This window comes from Periplaneta americana, chromosome 17 (assembly GCF_040183065.1).
Source record: "Periplaneta americana isolate PAMFEO1 chromosome 17, P.americana_PAMFEO1_priV1, whole genome shotgun sequence".
Classification (NCBI taxonomy): domain Eukaryota; kingdom Metazoa; phylum Arthropoda; class Insecta; order Blattodea; family Blattidae; genus Periplaneta; species Periplaneta americana.
Window position 1 is genome coordinate 2,604,421 of NC_091133.1, and position 21,152 is coordinate 2,625,572.

General features: G+C 35.2%; 3 protein-coding genes across 15 annotated transcripts in view; 1 reads left to right on the forward strand and 2 right to left on the reverse strand.

Annotated features, from left to right (window-relative positions):
* The window catches only part of LOC138692936 (zinc finger protein 235-like), an 84,195-nt gene that overhangs the window by 26,355 nt on the left and 36,688 nt on the right, over positions 1 to 21,152 (reverse strand). For 4 of the 13 annotated variants that reach the window (XR_011330172.1, XR_011330171.1, XM_069816333.1 and 1 more), the window contains exon 1: positions 2,185 to 2,224. The exons of 1 other annotated variant lie outside the window; for it this stretch is intronic. Coding sequence is in view for 8 of the 12 variants with exons in the window: in XM_069816333.1 (XP_069672434.1) it covers positions 2,185 to 2,203 (19 nt within the window). In the remaining 4 variants the exon portion in view is untranslated. Of the gene's footprint in view, positions 1 to 1,102; positions 1,406 to 2,184; positions 2,225 to 11,733; positions 11,943 to 18,070; positions 19,837 to 21,152 lie in introns of those variants that run through there. 8 more of the 13 variants (XM_069816327.1, XM_069816325.1, XM_069816329.1 and 5 more) reach the window with 5 other exon arrangements.
* LOC138693428 (uncharacterized) lies at positions 5,777 to 10,352 on the forward strand. Its single transcript, XM_069817377.1, has 6 exons — positions 5,777 to 6,327; positions 6,419 to 6,577; positions 7,008 to 7,058; positions 8,125 to 8,309; positions 8,393 to 8,456; positions 8,639 to 10,352. Exons 1-6 carry the CDS (start codon positions 6,064 to 6,066, stop codon positions 8,831 to 8,833), a joined length of 918 nt encoding a protein of 305 aa, XP_069673478.1. The 5' UTR covers positions 5,777 to 6,063; the 3' UTR covers positions 8,834 to 10,352.
* On the reverse strand, positions 11,734 to 17,995 carry LOC138692937 (putative nuclease HARBI1). Its single transcript, XM_069816335.1, has 4 exons — positions 15,146 to 17,995; positions 14,937 to 15,041; positions 12,780 to 13,170; positions 11,734 to 12,688 (listed from the first exon to the last, which is right to left on the reverse strand). The coding sequence occupies exons 1-4, from the start codon at positions 15,596 to 15,598 to the stop codon at positions 12,567 to 12,569; spliced, it is 1,071 nt and encodes a 356-aa protein (XP_069672436.1). The 5' UTR covers positions 15,599 to 17,995; the 3' UTR covers positions 11,734 to 12,566.

Sequence of the window (21,152 nt, forward strand, 5' to 3'; positions counted from 1 at the left end):
TTTTTACCTCCGGCCTCCCAACTAACACTCTATATGCATTTCTGGATTCGCCCATACGTGCTACATGCCCTGCCCATCTCAAGCGTCTGGATTTAATGTTCCTAATTATGTCAGGTGAAGAATACAAAGCGTACAGTTCTGTGTTGTGTAACTTTCTCCATTCTCCTGTAACTTCATCCCTCTTAGCCCCAAATATTTTCCTGAGAACCTTATTCTCAAACACCCTTAACCTATGTTCATCTCTCAACGTGAGAGTCCAAGTTTCACAACCATAAAGAACAACCGGTAATATAATTGTTTTATAAATTCTAACTTTCAGATTTTTTGACAGCAGACTAGATGATAAAAGCTTCTCAACCGAATAATAACAGGCATTTCCCATATTTATTCTGTTTTTAATTTCCTTCCGACTATTATTATTATTATTATTACTACTACTACTACTACTACTACTACTACTACTACTACTACTACTACTACTACTACTACTACTACTACTACTACTACTACTACTACTACTACTATTCCAATGAATTAAGGTACTGTATTATCTTCCATTTCCCCGACTTCATAATTTAATCATATGTAAGTGGGCCTAATCTTAACTTATCCCTTTCTTTAAAAAAAAAATATATTGACGTTGAAGTGTTATGATTTTTACTAATGCAAACAGCAGTCACAATAGAAGATTAGTAAAATTGTGCGATTTTTCTTGCATACTTTGCAGTGGATAGTAATAGCAAATACTATGGTATTCTAGTGTGTATAAACAGTTTTTAAATTAGGAGTCAGAATTAAATTAAGTAGGAAGTTAGTCTGCAATATGTGATTAGAAATGGTTTTTGAATATATAATCTCGTAAGCAACGGTTGCGACCCAAGATTCGTCATGGCATTTAGAATGCATGACATAAAATGAAAAGCACCATTCAAAATCGCGTAAGATTATGAGGTTAAAGAATACACAGAAATTTATAGACCTAATTCTTAGCGGCAGATAAAAATAATTGAATTAAGACAAATTAACACCTATATAAAATGGACAGTAAGGATCCAACCACAACTGACTAATTACTTTTTCAGATATAGCACATAAATAATACCTCAGATTATGTTTCACCTGGTTGCTACGCAATGTCGAACTATATAGCAAACTTTGCAGCATGTGTCGTCAGTTAAAATATTCTGTATATTAGCTCAAGGAATCGTATTTCTTTCTTGATAGGTTATTCTTCAAAATCCAGTACGAATGAACAATTGAAAAGTGGCACAAGGAAACATCACGCAATGCATCCAAGTGTCAATGCTTTGCGTCACAATTACTTAACATTTTAAAACAATTTGAAACTTTCCAATTAATTATGAATTAAATTTGATTACTGTTGCACTGGTCACATTTCCCTTCATTGTGAGGGCTGCTATTTCCTCTATTTTATTCTTACGTCAAACCTGTCGTACCAGCAATACAAGGAACCATAAAAGAATATTTTCTACGTAATCAAATATAACCGTATTACCTACTTTTAATATTTTCGTTAACTACGACATGTATAGCCTACTATTATAAAAGAGAGAGAAAAATCCAAAAAGGATAGCTGCTCTTGAAAAAGGGGTAACGAGCGGTAACAGAACCTATCCTTGACAGGAGTAATAGAGTGAGAGGAAACTCTGTAGATCTATGGGGTATACAGTCATATAGGTATAATAAATTTGACTTATGTTTTACGGATTCAGAACATTTGCATAGGGTCTATGCATAGCATAAATGTGATGTGACAGTCGTGAAGGCATTACGCACAGCATTTGGAACGTAGCGCCTTTTGCGAACATCCTGCTCTATGATTCGCCAAAGAGAATTTTTCTTCTTCTTCGTTCTCTTTCTTGGTATCAGGCTCAATTATTTATCCCATTTAGCTGCTAAATTCTATAAAGTAAAACCACAGTCTAGTACACAGGCACGAAGCTCAATACGAAGGGAATATGCATCCAATGACAGTAGAAGTTTAGTTGCTAGCCACTAGGATCGCTACTATCGCGCAGTCTAGTGTTCCTAGTACTCTCAGTTGCTAACCGCTTGGAGCATTGTATCGCGAAAAATGTAAATAAAAAAAAAAAAAAAAAAAATCACCTCAAACTTTGTGACTGTATGTACTAGACTGTGATAAAACTATATTCTATAATATACCTGAATCAGTAGTAGGCATACGAAGTATTGCACCCACAAGTGACTATTTTAAAAACGTAATTGAATACGGTAATTCATTTTAAGAGATGATAATGAACACGTCTGCACTTCAAGGAGACAGACCGATGAATGCCAAAGAGAATTGTCTGCCGAGATGGAATTTGGGTTCCGTGATGGCCATGTCAAAGATCAAGGAAAGTTCTCGGATCCCCGACAAATCCACCTATCTGCGAAAAGGTCTTTAAGATGCAATTGCACACTCATGTCGAAATGAATTGGTGCGCAGTCTTACTGAAACCACACAATGTCAGGTATGCCTTTTTCATGGAATTCAAGAAGCATACATTCGTTAATCATATGGACGTAAGTCATCTGATTCAGAAGGTCATCGCAAAAACAAGGTCCAAGAAAATGACTTTCTGTTACCCCAGCCCAAATCGTAACGTGAGGTGCATTTTTGTTCAATTTATTAAAACAAATATGGATTCTCCTTGGAGAAAAAATAAAGTTCACGCTTTCGTAACTTCAATGAATACCACATTATTCGAAAACGAGAAGTTTCCCTATTGGGAAATGGTGAAGAAACAAGTTGCATGTTACTTCGCGCCGTTTTAAATCCGCATCTGACAGCTCACTATGACGCCACAAATGCTAAGGAAAGTTAGAAGACGTATCCGTCTCTGTAAAGACCGTGGAGAAGTACATGCGGATCCGTAACAGGCGAGTCAGGGCATTGCACACGGACTCTGTGCGGATGATAGTGTGGCACTCACCAACGTAGCTCAGTCGGTTAAGGCACTTACGTGCCGATCAGGAGTTGCACTCGGGCGGGGTTCTATTCCCGTTTGGGCTGATTACCTGGTTGGGTTTTCCGAGGTTTTCCCTGACTGTAAGGGGAATCTCAGGTAATTTATGGCGAATCCTCGGCCTCGCCAAATACCATTTCGCTATCACCAATTTCATCAACGCTAAATAACGGAGTAGTTAAATTAACGTCGTTAAAAATCAACTAAAAACAGCGTGGCATTGGTGTAATAGTACATTATGCAACGAGCCTATAATGATAGTAATTACGAATCGAGTATGGATATTTATGAAACGAGCGCAAGCGAGTTTCATAATTTTCAAACCAGCTTCTTAATTACCATTATAGGCGAGTTTCATACGACTTTTTATGCTCGACCATATTTCTAACTTGAAATTACCGGTATTCAGATGTATACTTTTTATTTGTATCTGACAAGATCGGAAGTGACCTTCTTCTAGGTCGTGAATTGTGAGATGTGCGCAGACGCGAAAGTATTGATTTTTTCCGAGGAACAATAATGTCATTGACCTTGACGTAGTCCCGTTCAACTTGATAATATTATAATATTATAACCTTGATTATTGAATTCGACATTGAAAAACGAGATGACAAATTGAATTTATTTGAATATTATTTACAATTAACGCTAATTATTATAGTAACAGAACATAACTTTCTGCGACAGTATTGGATTTCCAGCCTCCGTGACTTTTCGCTAATTCTCTTTCGATTGCATATCCGAGAATAATCGATACTTGCGGTTTTATAACGGTACAAAGCTGACTTGTCATTGGCTGAACACATGTAAGCTGAGTTATCATTGGCTGAAGACCTGTACTTTAATGACATGCATTAAAGGTCTGCTACCAGGTGTATAATTAGTACATTTCGGCATTGTCGAGCATAAAAGAATTTACGGTACGGTATATAGACTCAGAAGTATAGTGAAGACGAAAGGCAAAATACTCTATGTAAATGAGTTCCCCAAAACTTGGGATAGAAAGTTGAATTACAGAAACTGATGTGTACTGAAGATGAATCAGGTACTGTAAAGAATTATACAATAGCAATGGAGATATAACAATAAACTGAAACTAATTGGTGTAGATATAGGAATGAGGTAATAAAAACCTACGTACTAAAAGTGATAGACTATAGCGCCACGTTAGAAGAGAATAGCCTACTGTACTGAACCAGAGGCGCAACATGGATGTAATATGAAACTAATTGTAAGTTTACTTCGTAATAACGTAGGCAATCACAAAACCACATGATTGTGATGAATCTAGTGAGATTCTAATGCTATACAATCTCTAACCCCGACTAGATCTTATTACTTTATACCCAAATGTGAGGCTTAACCATTTTCTCCCCATTACTACGTATGTTAGTGGATTATAGTGATTTTCTAGTTGTGAAGTTGAATTTTCTTTTGCCAATTTTGTTTCGATTAATAATTAGTAATATTAATAAATATTACATTACCAATTTTATTAATAAATAAATAGTATATATTTGAAAGTGGTATTCAATTTCCGGAGTTCCTACTTATTATTTCATGTTGTCAAACAAATTACCGTACATTTTTAGGTTGCATCTCATCAGTCACAAACTGTTTAATCAAACCAATGAATTTCATTTTGCCACACAATATATATTTTAATAATTATAACTTGAATTATAAATAAATGCTTTGACAAGATTAAATTCAACATGGTATGTTTCTTTTTGAATAACTTGTATTAGTATACACGGTTGCATTGAGAGTATTGTCTATACTTGTACACGACCAACAACGAGAAAAGTAGTACAAGGTTTCTTAAAATAATAATGATAAAACAATAAAGGATTTGAAAATTTTTTTGTAAAGTATAATTTAGATGTTATATAGCAAATATACCTGCTTACTTATTGTAGGCGAGGTGAGGTTACTGCACTTAAATGAAACAAGTTTTGATTAGATGGTAGCTATTTCAGACAAAAAAAAAAGTCGTTACTGCTAGACACAGTTTTGTAACAACAAATATTTTGGTTAAAATATGCCAGAATTTGAGACGTTCCTTCCCCAAATACAACTTTTGCAAACACATTCACTTCATTAGCTGGCGGATTGGAATTCAGGAGTGTCCATAGTGCAACAATCATTTTCCACAGGCATAGGATGCCAATAGTTTCCGCCAGACTGGTGAGGTTCATCGCCTGTCAAAGATATCGTATATAAATGCCTTGGCACGAGTAAGCTGCAGTTCACAGCATCGTATAGGTAACTAAGTATGGACATTTCGCATCGGTACCTTTGATGTAGCCGGACTGATTTCAATGAACTTCAAGCCAGCTAGTGCGCGAGATTCTGCTTTCTCCCTAGAGTTGGCGCTGACATCACACCAGCTAGCAGTCGACACAGCGGAAATATAATACACATAATCAATAGAGTCCACACCTGTGGAGTAACGGTCAGCGCGTCTGGACGCGAAAACAGGTGTCCCAGGTTCGAATCCCAGTCGGGGCAGGTTACCTGGTTGAAGTTTTTCCGGGGTTTTCCCTCAATCCAATACGAGCAAATGCTGGGTAACTTCCGGTGCTGGACCCCAGGCTCATTTCACCGGCATTCTCACCTTTATTTCATTGAGACGCTAAATAACCTAGATGTTGATACAGCGTCGTAAAATAACCCAATAAAATAAAAAAAATAATAATTAATACATCTAGGTATATTATGTACTCAAATAAAATAATTTGGATCCATAAAATAATAAATCCGTCATTAACTGTAATGTCTAGACTCTAGGGGCCCTATTCATAGACATTTCGCTAACCCGCGCTACGAGCGTTCTAAACTAACCCCGGCTATCGACTGGTTACTTGTACAGAATTCACAGACGCTGATCATTCAACGGCTACGTTGGTCGGCGTATTACCTTTGGACAATGCTACACGATGCTGAAAATGCTTCTGCGCATGCGCAGACTGGCCGCGGTATTACACGATTGTCGAATGTTTACTGCAGTCGCCATTAAACTACGAATTCTGGAGGAGGAACGCTCAAATTGTGTTGTGGTTGTGGCAGAAAAATGGAAATTGAAAACAATAAAAGGAAGCGTGGAGGCAACTGGACGTCAGAAGAGAAAAGTTTACTATTTACATTGATCCAAAAACGAATTGCAATTATAGAAAATAAATGTACGTCTACCAATACAAACGCGAAGAAAGAACAAGCGTGGAAAGACATATATAACGATTTCTGTGCCAGTTTCGGTGATGGGGACCGCAGCATTCTTCGTTTGAAGGAGCAGTGGAAGAGATTAAAAACAAATGCTAAATGCAATGTCCAAAAAGTAAGTACAAACGTTGTAACAATAATTGTAGGTTAGGTTTGACCATGACGAAATGAATTGTTCTGATTCAGTATTTTTTTTTATTTGTTAGCAAAAGAACTACAGAAGAACAACTGGAGGAGGATGTCCTGATCCAGAAACTACTGATGTAACGCTCAATGACTTAGATTGGGATATTGTTGCATCTCTACCGCATGAATTTACTAAAGATGACGCAGAATTTGACTCGGATTCACGAGCATCATATGGGGTTCGTTCTTTTTTTGTTCTTATTCATGTTGAAATGTGTGTAATATTATTTGCTGGTAATTGTTATTTAAATGTGTTTTCGGAATGATTATATCAGTCACGGATATATTGGAAACTTGGTAGCCTACAAAATGTAACATAAATAACGAAACGTATATGAATATGACTGATAATGGTAGTACTTAGTAGGCCTACACAAAGTGAATATAATTCACTGTAATTCACAATAACGTGAAAGTGAATTAAAACTACCATGTAGGTACTTCAAATCAAAGTTAATAGTAATTAGCCTACGTAACAGGGAAACCTGGCCTCAACATCTGAACTAAACCCACGCAGTTATCAGTCGGGATATAATGTCTCGTGTAAATTACTAGAATTATGAAAACTGGGACATTTACACAGCACTAATTATTTATTTTAACTTTCAGGTCTGTGAGATATCCCTGCTATCTCCATCAGAAGGAGTAACAGCAATTGAGGTTAGCTTTCACTGTACATAAGTATAAGACATTTATGGGATTCAAATTGGTGGTTAGTCATCAGATTTTATTCTCTTATGTGTTTGTAGAGCGTTAGTTGGTGATATGAAATATATATTTAACTTAGATTACTTAAAAGATTTTACAATTTGTGGTTGTGATGATTGTCTCATTGTACAGTGCTCTCATTTTACGAGGAAACTTATTACAGCAAGGCGGTCAGAGCGTGGTGCCGACCACACCACCTCATTCTAGTGCCGAGGTCATGGAAAGCATGGGGCTCTACCTCCATGCCCCCCAAATGCCTTCATGGCATATTACGGGAATACCTTTACTATATTACAGCATAACCCCAGTGTACACTTTCCTGCGTGTTGTGCTTGCATCGACGGGGAGCATGTTTGTTACTACCGTCAAATCAAGACATTAACTACAAAATAAAATAAGTCCACAAGAGCTCGGAGAGCAGGATGATGCGAAGTTTCCTCGTAAAATGAGAGCACTGTATTACAAAAGAAAGCCTTAAGGATAATGATAGGTAGGTGTGCATAAAAGGACATTCTGTAAAAGATGTTCCAAAATTTAGAAACTTTCACCTTACTTTGAGTAGGCCTAGTCTTTCCTTGATGATGATTCATGTTAAAAAAGAAAACCCTTTTTGCACTCAGAAAAATATTCATAATTGCAAAACGAGACACAAATCCATTTCACCCTTGTTACACTCAGCTGTTATGAAAGAAAGTACAGTCTTCAATGCATTACCTAATTATCTCAGGGCCCTAAAGTTTTGATGGGTCAAGAGAATAAGTGTTGAACAGAATCAACAAAATTTCTCCATCTTCATACGTTCTATAAAATGTTGAACTGTTCATCCTTTATATAAAATTATTCTACTTAATATAGGCCTATATTAATAATTCTATATTGCATTTATCTAGGTATTTAATTTATTTTTTGCACACCTCAAAGGTACAATGCTGATGTAATATCTATATCATACAATAAATATTATGCTATTTACATATTAAGTCCATGTAACATTGGTAGGCCTATATGCTTATTTCAGGATATCAGTATTCCAGTATCATCAACGCCCATCTCAAGCACATGTGCAGTAAATACAGTCTCAAGAACCCTGGATGAATGTGGAGTAAATATGGTCTCAAGAACCCTGGATGTACATGCAGTAAATCCAGTCTCAAGAACCCTGGATGAATGTGGAGTAAATGTTACTGCAGTAGTCGACAACAGGTGAGTTAAGATCTCATTGAAATTTAAGGACATTACTACTTATCAGTGTATTACGTATATAAATATTGTATATATTATTTCAGGCAGTCCAATGGGTCACAAGAGGAAACTATAAGGGACCATTCCACATGTGGACGTCGTAGGAAGGTTTGTAATGATAAAATGCCACTAGTAAAAAGTAATTTGTTAGATATAAGTGTAGTTCTATCTATTTTCATTATATTTAATGTATACCAAGCTCAAAAAATATGCTAAGAGGGAATAATTAATATTATGGAAGTTTTGTGTTTGGAATGAAGTGAGTACATGTTTACATTTTTTTTGCATAGGATTCTGCTCCAAAGCCATTAAGACTGAGTGAATATGAAACAGAGATATTGCTACTACAAAAACAAAAACATGAAGCTGATATGAAACATGCTGAGGATATCCACAAAGCCCAGATGAAACGGGATGATGAGCTCCACGAATTGAAAAAAACGAAATTATTATTAGAAATAGAAGAGTTAAGAAAACACAATTAGAAAGAAAAGAATAGGGGGAGGGCCTAATGAAAAGCTGGAAATGTTGTTGTTGTTTTATAATGCCAGGCGTTTCTTGATTTGAGTTACACAATGGACAGAAAGCTGGAAATGTAGTAGTGTAATGTTCTCTATTTTATTACATTGCTGAAACTCATGTTTACAATATCATGCTCTTTCAGCTACATTCCTTAATATATAATATTTTGTTTCATTTTGTGTTAGAAGAAAATACTTATATTTGACCACTTCTTTAAATGAGTTTATTTTTTATCAGACAATCTATCAAAGGTAGAGATGTGATTTTGCATCATATTGTAGGTATCAATCAATCTTCTTAATGTATCCAGCTGTTTGCTGACAACATAAAGTCCACTATAGTCCACTGCACTCTATTCAGTTGTTTTTCACGAGAAATGAGGGGTATTTCGATCAGTGTTCATTATAAATGCCTGTTGCTAGTACCAGAGTTGGGGTGTAGTCAATATATACTGCAGGGCTGTGTCTTCTGCAACTGGTACTGATGATTTTTATTTACTTCTTTTGTGGTTTATGGATGGACAGCATAGAAGAATGTGTTTTTCTTTTGTACAGACTGAAAAATTTTTTCTTTGTCAGAAGAGAGCCAATTGTTGATCCATAGATTTGTGAAATGAGACTTTACTTTACTTTATTGTAGGTATGACATGCATAAATACACAACAAATTTCATCACAAAATGTTGGATAGTTTTTTAGTTATGAGGGAAATGCTTCATCGCTGCACAGTGAACTGCCAACATTTTGAATTTAGAAAGAAAATATATAGGCCTATAAATATTTTTTCCAATCGTAAAAATTTTTTTTCATATAGCAGAAGGACAGTGTTTTAGACATCCTAATTTTCATTATTGTAAAAGATATAGTAATGGAGGAAAAAATGTTGAACATTTGCAAAATTTTACTGCTGTAAGCTGTACCTAACCCCTGCAGGTAAATTGATAAGTATTTTGGCTCATTGGTTTCTTGAATAAATGTAGCTTGTATGTTAGAGTAAATATCTGGTCGCAGGATTCTTTACAATGCAGGGCTAAATCTGCAACGCTTCACTCATTTCTTGTGATCATTGTACTGGTGACTCGTCTGTATTTTTGGATGAAACTCATTCAGAAGTTACTAATGTGCATCATTTACGACCTGAAATGAATACGCAACATAGGAATGAGGAGAAAAATAAAGGTGTGTATTTATTTTCTTAGTACTATCATTCTAAGTTAACACGATTTTGTTTTTCTTTTTTTTGTAATGGAGTTTTCTTATTCTTGTATCATGTTTATATGCTTTGTTTGGCTTTCCCCCCCTTGTACTTAAAATGTACAGTAGTTTGTAAGTAAGAAATAATTGAATCTGCAAAAATGAATAAAATTAATGTCTGAAGCAAAGTTTAAACATACATAAGAGTTTTAATTTAATTTACAGTACCCCTGAGTTTCCATAATACTATCCCTTTCTTTGATGCTTATTTGTGAATGTTCTCCAAGACTTAAGAATGTGCTATCTATGGTGCCAGTACCTAAATTCAAATATTTTTATATTAAACTTACTGTACGTCATGAAAAGGTATATTATCGTAAAATTCTATAAAAATAATCGCATTCTGCCATCTGTTTCAGTGATGTGCACTGGATGCACTATTTCTACTTTGAGTAATTTATGTGGGAGTTTTTTCTTTCTTTCTTTTTAACTCTGTAATTAAATCAGTCATTTCTAAAAGGACTTTATCCAATTTATTTTTGCTAAAATCAATTTAGAATGCTATCATATTCTCACTTGAATACGCCTTTCTGATAATGGGCATTATTCCATGTATTTTATTCAGATCTATGCAAGTTTCGCAATATTCACAGCACTTCACAGAGGGTCCTAATCCTGCAGTAAGGCGATTTTTATGGAGATGAGATTTTGAAATAAAGCCATTTAAGAAATGACTGATTCAAATATAAGTTTATTATTAACATTCCACGTTATACATAAACTTTTTTTGTTTACTTCTAATTGACGAAGATGTTAATATATGGACTATAATGGTTTTCAGTGACGTCTATAAATAAGAAAGCATAGAAAGTCATTTGTCACACGGTACAGTACGTATATTAATCTTCTGTATACCAACCTCTAAATGTAGGCCTACACCAATCTGGTTACTTGTATACTCCAGAATATGCCTGAAAATCAGTACAGGTTTACAAAATGCCTTATGAAAAATTGGTACTGTTTCTCTTTCATCGAGGAAACTTTTATATTATAAAGAAATTATCATTAACAGTTCTCTTTTTTCTTTCGAAATAATTTCTTTACAATTTATACACACCTTTACTGTGTAGTGTCTGAATGGTCATTGCACTCGCATGGCATTCTGTACTGCACTTCCCATCCCTATTTCTCGGACATATCTTGCATCTCCCAACTTGTGCAGATGGCTAAGGCTGAAGAGAACTCTCTTTGTAAATTGTAATTCTCTGGAGTCTACTTTTTTTTATCATTTCAGAAATGAACTGCACAAACTAAACTGAGGATACTCGGTCAGTGATACAAACGGGTACTGGACTGCTGCAATAATAATAATAAAATTTGTCAGTAATAGGAAACGGTTGCAATAATGCAGCACTAATTAGAATACTAAAAATTGTGCAGTCAGTTGACATAATTTAGAGTATCTTATATATTCTTAGGTGTTAGAATGAAATAATTTCCAACAAAATGATAATCTTTCAAACTTAAACAATAAAAAAAAAAAAACATAATATAAGAAAATAATAGTGTGATTGGTGTACACAGTTACATTACGTGGTATACAAAAGTTTAACATTCTCCCTTACTTTTCATTTGATTCCGTCCATGATCATTTTGAATAATAACACAGTATTTCATTTTTTAAACTTTCATTTATTGCGTTCCATAGACGCTTTAAGATGTGGAACAAGTCAAGAGTTACACAAATTCTTGGCAAGATGAGGTGAGGCCGAGGATTCGCCACAGATTACCTAACATTTGCCTTAATGTTGGGAAAAATTTCTGAAAAATCCATCCAGGTAATCAGTCCAAGCAGGAAGCAAACCCAACACCGAGAGCAGCTGCAAACAGGTATAAAAACAATTAAAATAGATGGTAACTAGATTAATTATTGAACTTGCATAAACAATTCTTTCAGTTAAGACGATACACAGGAAGCAGATTAATTCAAATTAAAGGCATAAACAATGAGTTGAATTAAACAGTAACATGCAGATTTGTAGGAAGCAGATTAATTCAATTTACAAGTTTAGACATTTTATCAGTTAAACAAATTTAATGAATTATAGCACTAGAATTCATCTGTTAAGCTTATACAAAAATACACAAGACATTGCAAGTAGAGTAGTAATTCACTTTACAAGCAACAATTCGTGAGTTGTTGGAAATACCGGTATGTAGAAATTTGGTTATGTTCACAACCTTTTATCATGATCCTTCAACAGAGATGGAAATCTGTTTTTTTGCCTTGCATTACAATTAAACAGATGTTGATCCTTCAAAAAGAGAAGCAGTGAACTATCATAAAAATGCAAAGAACTCGGGTCAATTGAGAAAAAATTAGAAATATTGTTGAATGAACTGTCTTCTAAATATGTGTCCCCTTTGCTCAGCCATTGTCTTCTTCTTTTTCAACATAAATGTCTGTAAAATGAAATGCATAGAAATGTATGATATAGGTCAAATTAGAAATGTTGTTGAATGAACTGTCTTCTGAATATATGTCCCCTTTGCTCAGCCATTTCTTCGTGTTGTTCATTGCCATTGTCTTCTTCTTCTTCTTCTTCTTCTTCTTCAACATAAATGTCTGTAAAATAAAATGCATAGAACTGTATGATATAGGTCAAATAATTCTGTACCAGTAACATTTTTGTGCTCACAATTTCAGCTTAACTCACCTTCCATTTCCTCTTTCCATATGACAGCCAAGTTGTGAAGTACAGCACATGCCACAATTATATTTTTAGCTGTTCCTAAGCGTGTGCCTATGTTCTTAGTGAGACACCGAAAACGGCCCTTCCAGCACCCAAAGCAACGTTCTACAACATTACGGGTCTTCTTGTGGCATGTATTGTACACCCGTTCTTGTCGTGTTTCTGGATTTCTGAGAGGCGTTAACAAATATTTGTGTACACCATAACCACTATCCCCCAACAAAATGAAGCGTCCAAATTCATGCTGTTCAAATCTCTCCTTAATTCTACTCTCATTGAAAATGCGAGAGTCATGGGCACTTCCTCTCCATCGTGCCACTATATCCAGAATTTGAAAACTTGCATCACTTATAACCTGAAATGAATAAGGTAATATATGTGTTAACTAGCAATTTCATGAAAGACATTTCTATAAAAAATGTAAACTGGTAAAGAAAAACTGTCATATGGATACACAAATGAAAGCTACGAATTTGATTTGTCACTCATATAAGTGAAATGTATCCCTTTTTTGTGCAATTTGGTAAAAAATTTGAAGTTTTTTAACTAAGCAATAGTCTTCATTCTTTGAGTTTTTTCATTCTGATATTTAGAGCTGCTAACAGCCTACAGCAGTTGTGTAAGCATGCCATTCTGAAGTTGAGACATCACAATATAAATTGCAACAAAGATTTCTTGGAAATGTATATCTTAAACTTCATTATAACAATATATTACTTTTATATAATGTGTCTCACCCATAATACAAAAATTAACATTCCAGTAATTAATTTAAATTCTAGGCCTATACTTTGGATTTTCTTTATGCTTTGCAAAAGTAACCTAAAACATGTAGCTAGTTAACCTATAAACTTGAAATATATTTCCATAAATCCATTCATTATGATCCCATAATATTTTTCATAGTGTAATCTTCAGCATCACTAAACCGAGAAAGAGTGAGGAAATTTCGAGAGAAATTAAAAGCAGATCCTGAGTCTTATCCTGCATATCTTATATCTTACCTAAAAGAAAGAACGTGATAAGCAAAGAAAAAAATGTTACATTCAAGTGTGCAAGCAGTACCATATAGTGTTAAAAAAGAAGAGACTGTCTGAAGTGCAGTGTAAAATGAAATACAGGGAGAAACTGAAACAATAAATTCTTACAACACCTGAAAGAAATGAAAACATACCATCTCCAGAGAAATGAAAGTTATAGTTGAAACAGCTCATTTGGCAAGGCTGTAAGTAAAAATAGTTATCACTGACTCCATCACAAAGAAGAGCTGTGATAAAAACAGTAGCATCAAATGAATTATCAGGTTTCACAAAATATTTGTCTTTTCATAAGTAAGGCCTTCACTAACATATGAAGCAATAGAAAAGATGCTGTTTTTTTTTATGAAAGAGATGATACTAGTTACATTTATCTTAGGTTTGCTCATCTATGTATTATGTTGATGTATTGCTTTATCTTCTCGTAATTCTCCAGAAAAGCTACACTGAAAGAGGAACAATAGATCTTTGCTTCACTGGTAGGCCAAATAAACATGTGGTTTTAGTCAGCAGCCACAAATACTTTTTACATAAAAATAGTTTAATAGTTACTTGGGTACTGTTACTTATATACTGTAATGCACTGTTGTAGTTCCCGCACTCCCATTTATTACCAATATAACACCATTTCTCTAAACTCTCCCTGGACTTCTCGTATGTTATATTAGTAATTAGTTATAAGGGGGGGGGGCAACAATATTGAGGCGATTTTTATTCTCTTCTTCAGTGTAGCTTTTCTGGAGAATTACAAATTACAAATCTTTTTCTTGTATCATGTAACTGAAATAATGTAATATAATGCATTACTATATAAAATGTAAATAAAGTTATTAAAGCTAAACTAGCACTGAGGTGGTTCTCTTCGTACTCCGCTTATACACCTTGCATATACGAATCTGTGATAGATTAGGTTAGGTTATTTTTGGCTTTTATAATGCCTTGCATATATGACCAACTGCATCTCTACAACGATTTTCAGTATCTAAATCATCGGAACTACCTCAGCGCTAGCTTCACCAAAATTTGAGCCTAGGTCTACATAACCTATTACGGGTTGTAGGCTAATTTGATTTACAGTATGTACCTGCACGTTTAGAGAATACCATCCCTTTCGGTTGATGTATATTTGTGCCAGTTCTCCTCCTGGATTTGTTATGGGTATGTGCGTGCCATCTATGGCGCCAATAACCTAAAAATGATGAAATATCACAATATCAATATGGTAACGGTACATTACAAACTTCTCTAAGGAAAGCATTCACATAAAATATTCAAATCATGAAATATAGTTACCTGAGGAAATCTTGCGATGTCATAAAACTTTCTCGCAGTTGTCATTCGTTTCTCTTCCCTAGGAAAACGTACGTAACGAGGCGCAAGTCCAGCAATTGCTACTGACACATTCGTTATTATACGGCTTACAGAAGCCTGACTAATGTTGTGTAAGTCAGCTGTGTTGTCTTGGTAGCCAGATCTAGCATAATAACGAAGTGCAGTTAGCACTTGCGTCTCAATAGAAATTGACAATCCGCGATTGTCTTCGCTCTCGTACAAGTTGGGACGTACCAACTCTATTACTTTTCTTGCATTTTCCTTTGTGAACCGATACCTATTCCTAAAATGTACGTCGTCATATTTTCTAAATATGTTCAGTCTCTCTAGGTACTTTTTTCTCCTCCGTCTCACGTCACGAATTTCACGAATTCGACGTACATCATCAACATTTACTGCACCATAATCAGCCATCTTGCTAAGTTAGTCGGCCTCTAAACTACCCTACCGACGGGGTTTAAAATTTAGCCGGTAAAACCCCTCTTAGCACACGTATTACCGCTAACACCGGTTTATGAATACGAAAAACGTTAGTTCGCTGATCATCCACCGGAAGTAGCCATTTAACCCGCTCTAAGAATGTCTATGAATAGGGCCCTAGAGTTCCTTTATAATAAGAGTTGAGACGTTGACCCCAACAACAATTAAAATATGTAATGATTTGATAGCACTGAAAATGGAAAAACAAGACTCTTATGAGAAGTAAAACCATATACTATATTATATTATATACAAATATTAAACGAATTTTATACTTAATTTTATAATGTATTATATTACTTTAGAACATAATTTATTATACATAAATTATAAAAAAATTATTATTACAACTAGTTTGTCACTGAGAAATAAGGAAAAGCTGTTAACTTGAATTTATTTGAAGCAAAGCATTACTGGATTATGCAATAAGGTAGGCGATGTTTGGATCATGTGTCTCAACTCTATACGCAATTATTATCTTAGCGTATGTTCGATTACACTAATTTCTAGCGCTTGAAAGTGGAACTAAATGCCGGTGCACAGAGAAACAAAACACAGGAAAATTCGCTCAGTGTCCTTTCTTTGTAATCCCTATTTACTGTTCACACCTTATGAAACCCAGCTGCGAGAGAAGACAGTGACGTCGTCGTACAATGGCTTGTTGTCTCTATGCAGGTATGAGTGACTTCATATCCGATATAACAGAATAGTTGTTCGTGCATCTGACTCACATCTTTCGCCACGTGACTTTGTGTATTCTTGAAGTGAGATGAAAATAGGAGATAAATTCTTTGTCAGCAATATACCGCCGTCAATCGCTTCTAGGTTACTCACATCACATTAGAGTAGCTTTCATAGTAACTTTATGTCTATTTAGGTCGTGTCTCAAAGCAATATTTTCCGATGAAGTGAACTAGATAGTTGTCCAAAGAGTCAGATGTGACGTCAGAATTCATGATCCTAAGTTACATAGTGCATAGCAAGTAAACGAAAATACTTGCTTCATTGATACACCACAGTATAAAGAAGATACAGTAAGGACAACTAGCATGTCGCGAAACCGGGTGTATTATCTGGAAACTCTACCAGATGGTTCTCCATCTACGACAGGGCTGGCATAATTTAATATTAACTGAATAGATTTATTACTCATCTTTCAACAATTTGAAAGACATGAGGCAAAAGAATGGCAACATAATCATAATAATAATTAATTCGGTATGTAAACAACTTGAAAATATTCCACTAATTGACGCTAATTTTTAAGTCACTGATAGATACTTACGTTGGTAACGTAACCATTAGCTACATAGATCATGACATTCATTTCGATGAAGTTACGACGTCAACAATGGATATATAAAAAAAATCTTGTTGACTAGCTAATAACATTATAATAGTCATGGATATTATTTCATACCAGTAACTTTACAATTAGGCCTAAATGATTATTCTTATTATTGACAGTAATATTTTGTATATTGATATTGAGTTTGGTTTCCTAATTGGAATTAACATACACATTAAAATTTCTAACTGTATCGGTTGAATAGAATGTTTCTAAATACTGTAGATGAAAGAAAATATAACCTCGACTATATAATAAGTACCCGATTACGTTGGTGTATAGCTAGCTCTTGGATCTAGCTATGTAAGAGTGATCTCAAGATTCAAAAAGTGATATGAGCAATGACTCTTTCCCGTGTAGTAACATGCCGCAGTCTGAACTCTGTGAGTGCATTATTTCCTGGGTTCGAGGCTTGTATAGAGATAAGTAATTAGTATGCGTATGAAGGAGTTGAAAATGTCAAAATTTACATACATAATGATTTTTTCCCATAGTAATAAGCCAACTTTGTAAGGGCATTATTTCCTGGGTTCGACTGTAATAAAATTATAAGACGTAACTAGAGTTTGGTGTAGGGCTCTTGTGTCTAGCTATGGAGTTAACAATTAGTATTACTGACTACAAAAAATCCTTTACGAGAATGGAAGAAGGTAAGAATTTGTTAATTCAAATGTGTTACTGCAATATATCTTTTACGAAAATGGAAGAAGGTAAGAATATTGTAATTCAAACGTATCCTATTACAGCAAAGGAAAAGTGAAAGAAGATACCAGGATTTAACTGTTGCCAGTTAAGCATTGTCCTCCAAGTGCTACACTCCATAATGATTTAAGACTTATGTAGTTACGTGATAAAAGTTGGAGTAGATAATTAAGCCCACTTTGTACACCTAAGTAGTTAGGCCTACAATTATTAGCCTACATCGGATATATAGTGAACACATTTTTAATTATAACAGGTTACGTCGAATTCTTGTTTATTTATTAAATGTTTCCCTGATATATATATATATATATATATATATATATATATATATATATATATATATATATATATATTGTGATCCAAGATGAAATACAATGAATATGAAGAAACAGAATAAAACGTTAAGCACTTCGGTAATTGTATGTTTTACTTCAATCATGAACACTGCAATTTTATATGTATTATGAAAAGAAAAAGTGAATTTTCATTATACCTACATAATAAGACACAAATATCACTACAGAATAAAGAAGTAATTACAACAGTTAATACAAAGTTTCAGCTGTAAGTTTAGCATGTCTGAACAGCTGATAGCTAAAATCAGCGGTTAGCTCTGCCGATACTAGCGACATGGTTGAATTAATTGAGAACTAGACCTCCCTGAGCGTGATTTTAGTACCAGCAACATGAAAGGTGCCAAAAAGAGTTGTCTGTACTGCATCTTCTTTATACTGTGGACACACAAATATGGATACCTCATCAGCAATTGGTGTTATGAAATCTGAAGATGCACTGAGAGTGAAATAATATAAATATAATGTAGAATAAGGCGTTCACTTTAAACACTGGCATTGTTAGTAGCTTCTTCACAATTTTTTTACATTATTGTAATATATTAGGTCCTTATCTTTTCCACATAGCTCGTAAAGAAACTACAATGGAACACTGCCTTCTTAATTCAGTGTTGCACAGTCAGGTCATAGTTTTTAGAAAAATAGTCTAAGAAGAAGGCCATGTTTCAAGCATATGTCCTATAGTGAAATTTAGAAGTCAGTTGCTGGTCACTAGTGTGTAGTATGGACTTAGTGCCTAGGTCACTTGGCTGGGAAGAGCGCTTTCCAAGCCTATCACACTTAAATGGCTTCCCATGGTAGTACCGGTATACATGCATTTTCAGGCAACTCAATATAAACAGATTCGGAATGATTTAGTTGACCAACTGGAACACAGGAGTCAGGCTTTATGCTGGCGTTCATGCCTTCTTAGACTACCAGACTCCGAGAATCTCTTTCCACAGACATGGCATTTGAATGGTTTCTCGCCCGTGTGCTGGCGTGAATGGCGTTTCAAATTAGTAGAATCCGAGAAGTACTTTCCACAGATTACACATTTGAATGGTTTGTCGCCTGTATGTAAACGTGTGTGGCTTTTCAGATTACCAGAATCAGAAAAACATTTGCCGCAGGCATCGCATTTGAATGGTTTTTCCCCGGTATGCTGGCGTTCATGCCTCCTTAGACTCACCCGCTTCAAGAAACTCTTACCGCAGACATTGCATGTGAATGGTTTCTCGCCCGTGTGCTGGCGTGCATGACGCTTCAAATTAGTAGAATCCGAGAAGCACTTTCCGCACAAATCACATTTGAATGGTTTGTCGCCTGTATGCAGGCGTGTATGGCTTTTCAGATTACCAGAATCAGAGAAACACTTTCCACAAACTTCGCATCTGAATGGTCTGTCGCCAGTGTGCAGCCGTGTATGGCGTTTTAGTTTACCAGATTCCGAAAAACACCTCCCGCACACGCCGCACTTGAAAGTCTTATCCCCTCTGTGCAGAAGTGCATGGAGCTTTAAATGTGCGTGCTCCAGGAAACAACTTCCACAGACACGGCACTTAAAAGGGTTTTCGCCCGTGTGCTTCAACCCGTGCCTTTTTAAACTACTCGAATACGAGAAACACTTCTTACAGACATCGCATTTGAATCGCTTTTCGTCTGAATGAACCCACAACATTTTCGTGGAAACAGAATGCTTTGCAGCCTGAGAAATAGTCTCGTGATCTTCTGGCGCAAAATCAGCGAACTCTGATATTACAGTGCTGTGATGTGTGTCTGCAAAACTATCATAAAATATATATAATTAGTCTATAAAACAGTCATAATACAGAAGCATTAAGCAACAATACAACTGAATAGCAAGTTACAATCATTTTCCTGTAACTTCTGGACGATACTAATTCCGCGTCTCTCTAGACATAATAGTATCACAGTCTACTATATACAGTCACGAAGCTTGAGTTTTGAGGGTGCTAGAAACAATAGACTGTGACGGTACTATTTTGCATTGCCTGTAATGAGGCGATGTTAGCGATCCTAGTAGTGAGCAACTATCTAATTTTTGCATATTTACTACGTATTGAGCTTCGCGACTGTATATACTAGACTGTGATATTATGTAATACTGTAGAAATCGTTACTAGCAACCATCACAGACAGAAAAGTAATTCAGCTTAATTATGTGACCTCGTTACCAAATTTTCCAAAATAGTAAATGGAACAGTTTGGTCGTATTAAGGTTGCATCTGAAGATGCTTCTGCACATCAATAAATTTATGAGATATATTATTTGGAAAAGGGCAGATCAGTGATATCAGAGGTATTAAATCGTATCACAGGGCTTAACAGATTTCACCTGAGAAATATGAATACATATCGTGAGGTTTTCATATCGCAATTTCGATTATCCGTCATTTCTCTATGTAGCATGTAAATGTAAGGACGGACACAAATTATGAACTCATACAGCTCATATTCACGCATAAAAATAGATGAGAATGAAATAAATTTAAATGTGTACAAAGATAAAAGCAAAATGGGGTATATATTTAAGGCACAAAAATTATACTATGAAAAAGAAATACGGATTACGAGCTTTAAAACCAAGTACTTACTTACTTACAAATGGCTTTTAAGGAACCTGAAGGTTCATTGCCGCCCTCACATAAGCCCGCCATCGGTCCCTATCCTGTGCAAGATTAATCCAGTCTCTATCATCATACCCCACCTCCCTCAAATCCATTTTAATATTATCCTCCCATCTACGTCTCGGCCTCCCTAAAGGTCTTTTTCCCTCCGGTCTCCCAACTAACACTCTATATGTATTTCTGGATTCGCCCATACGTGCTACATGCCCTGCCCATCTCAAACGTCTGGATTTAATGTTCCTAATTATGTCAGGTGAACAATACAATGCGTGCAGTTCTGTGTTGTGTAACTTTTTCCATTCTCCTGTAACTTCATCCCGCTTAGCCCCAAATATTTTCCTAAGCACCTTATTCTCAATTAAAAACAAGTACAAGCATAAGTATTGTAAGCAATAAAATAGCTCTACAAAAGCTGTGCAGTAAACGTTTTAACTAACACAGAAATAAATGAC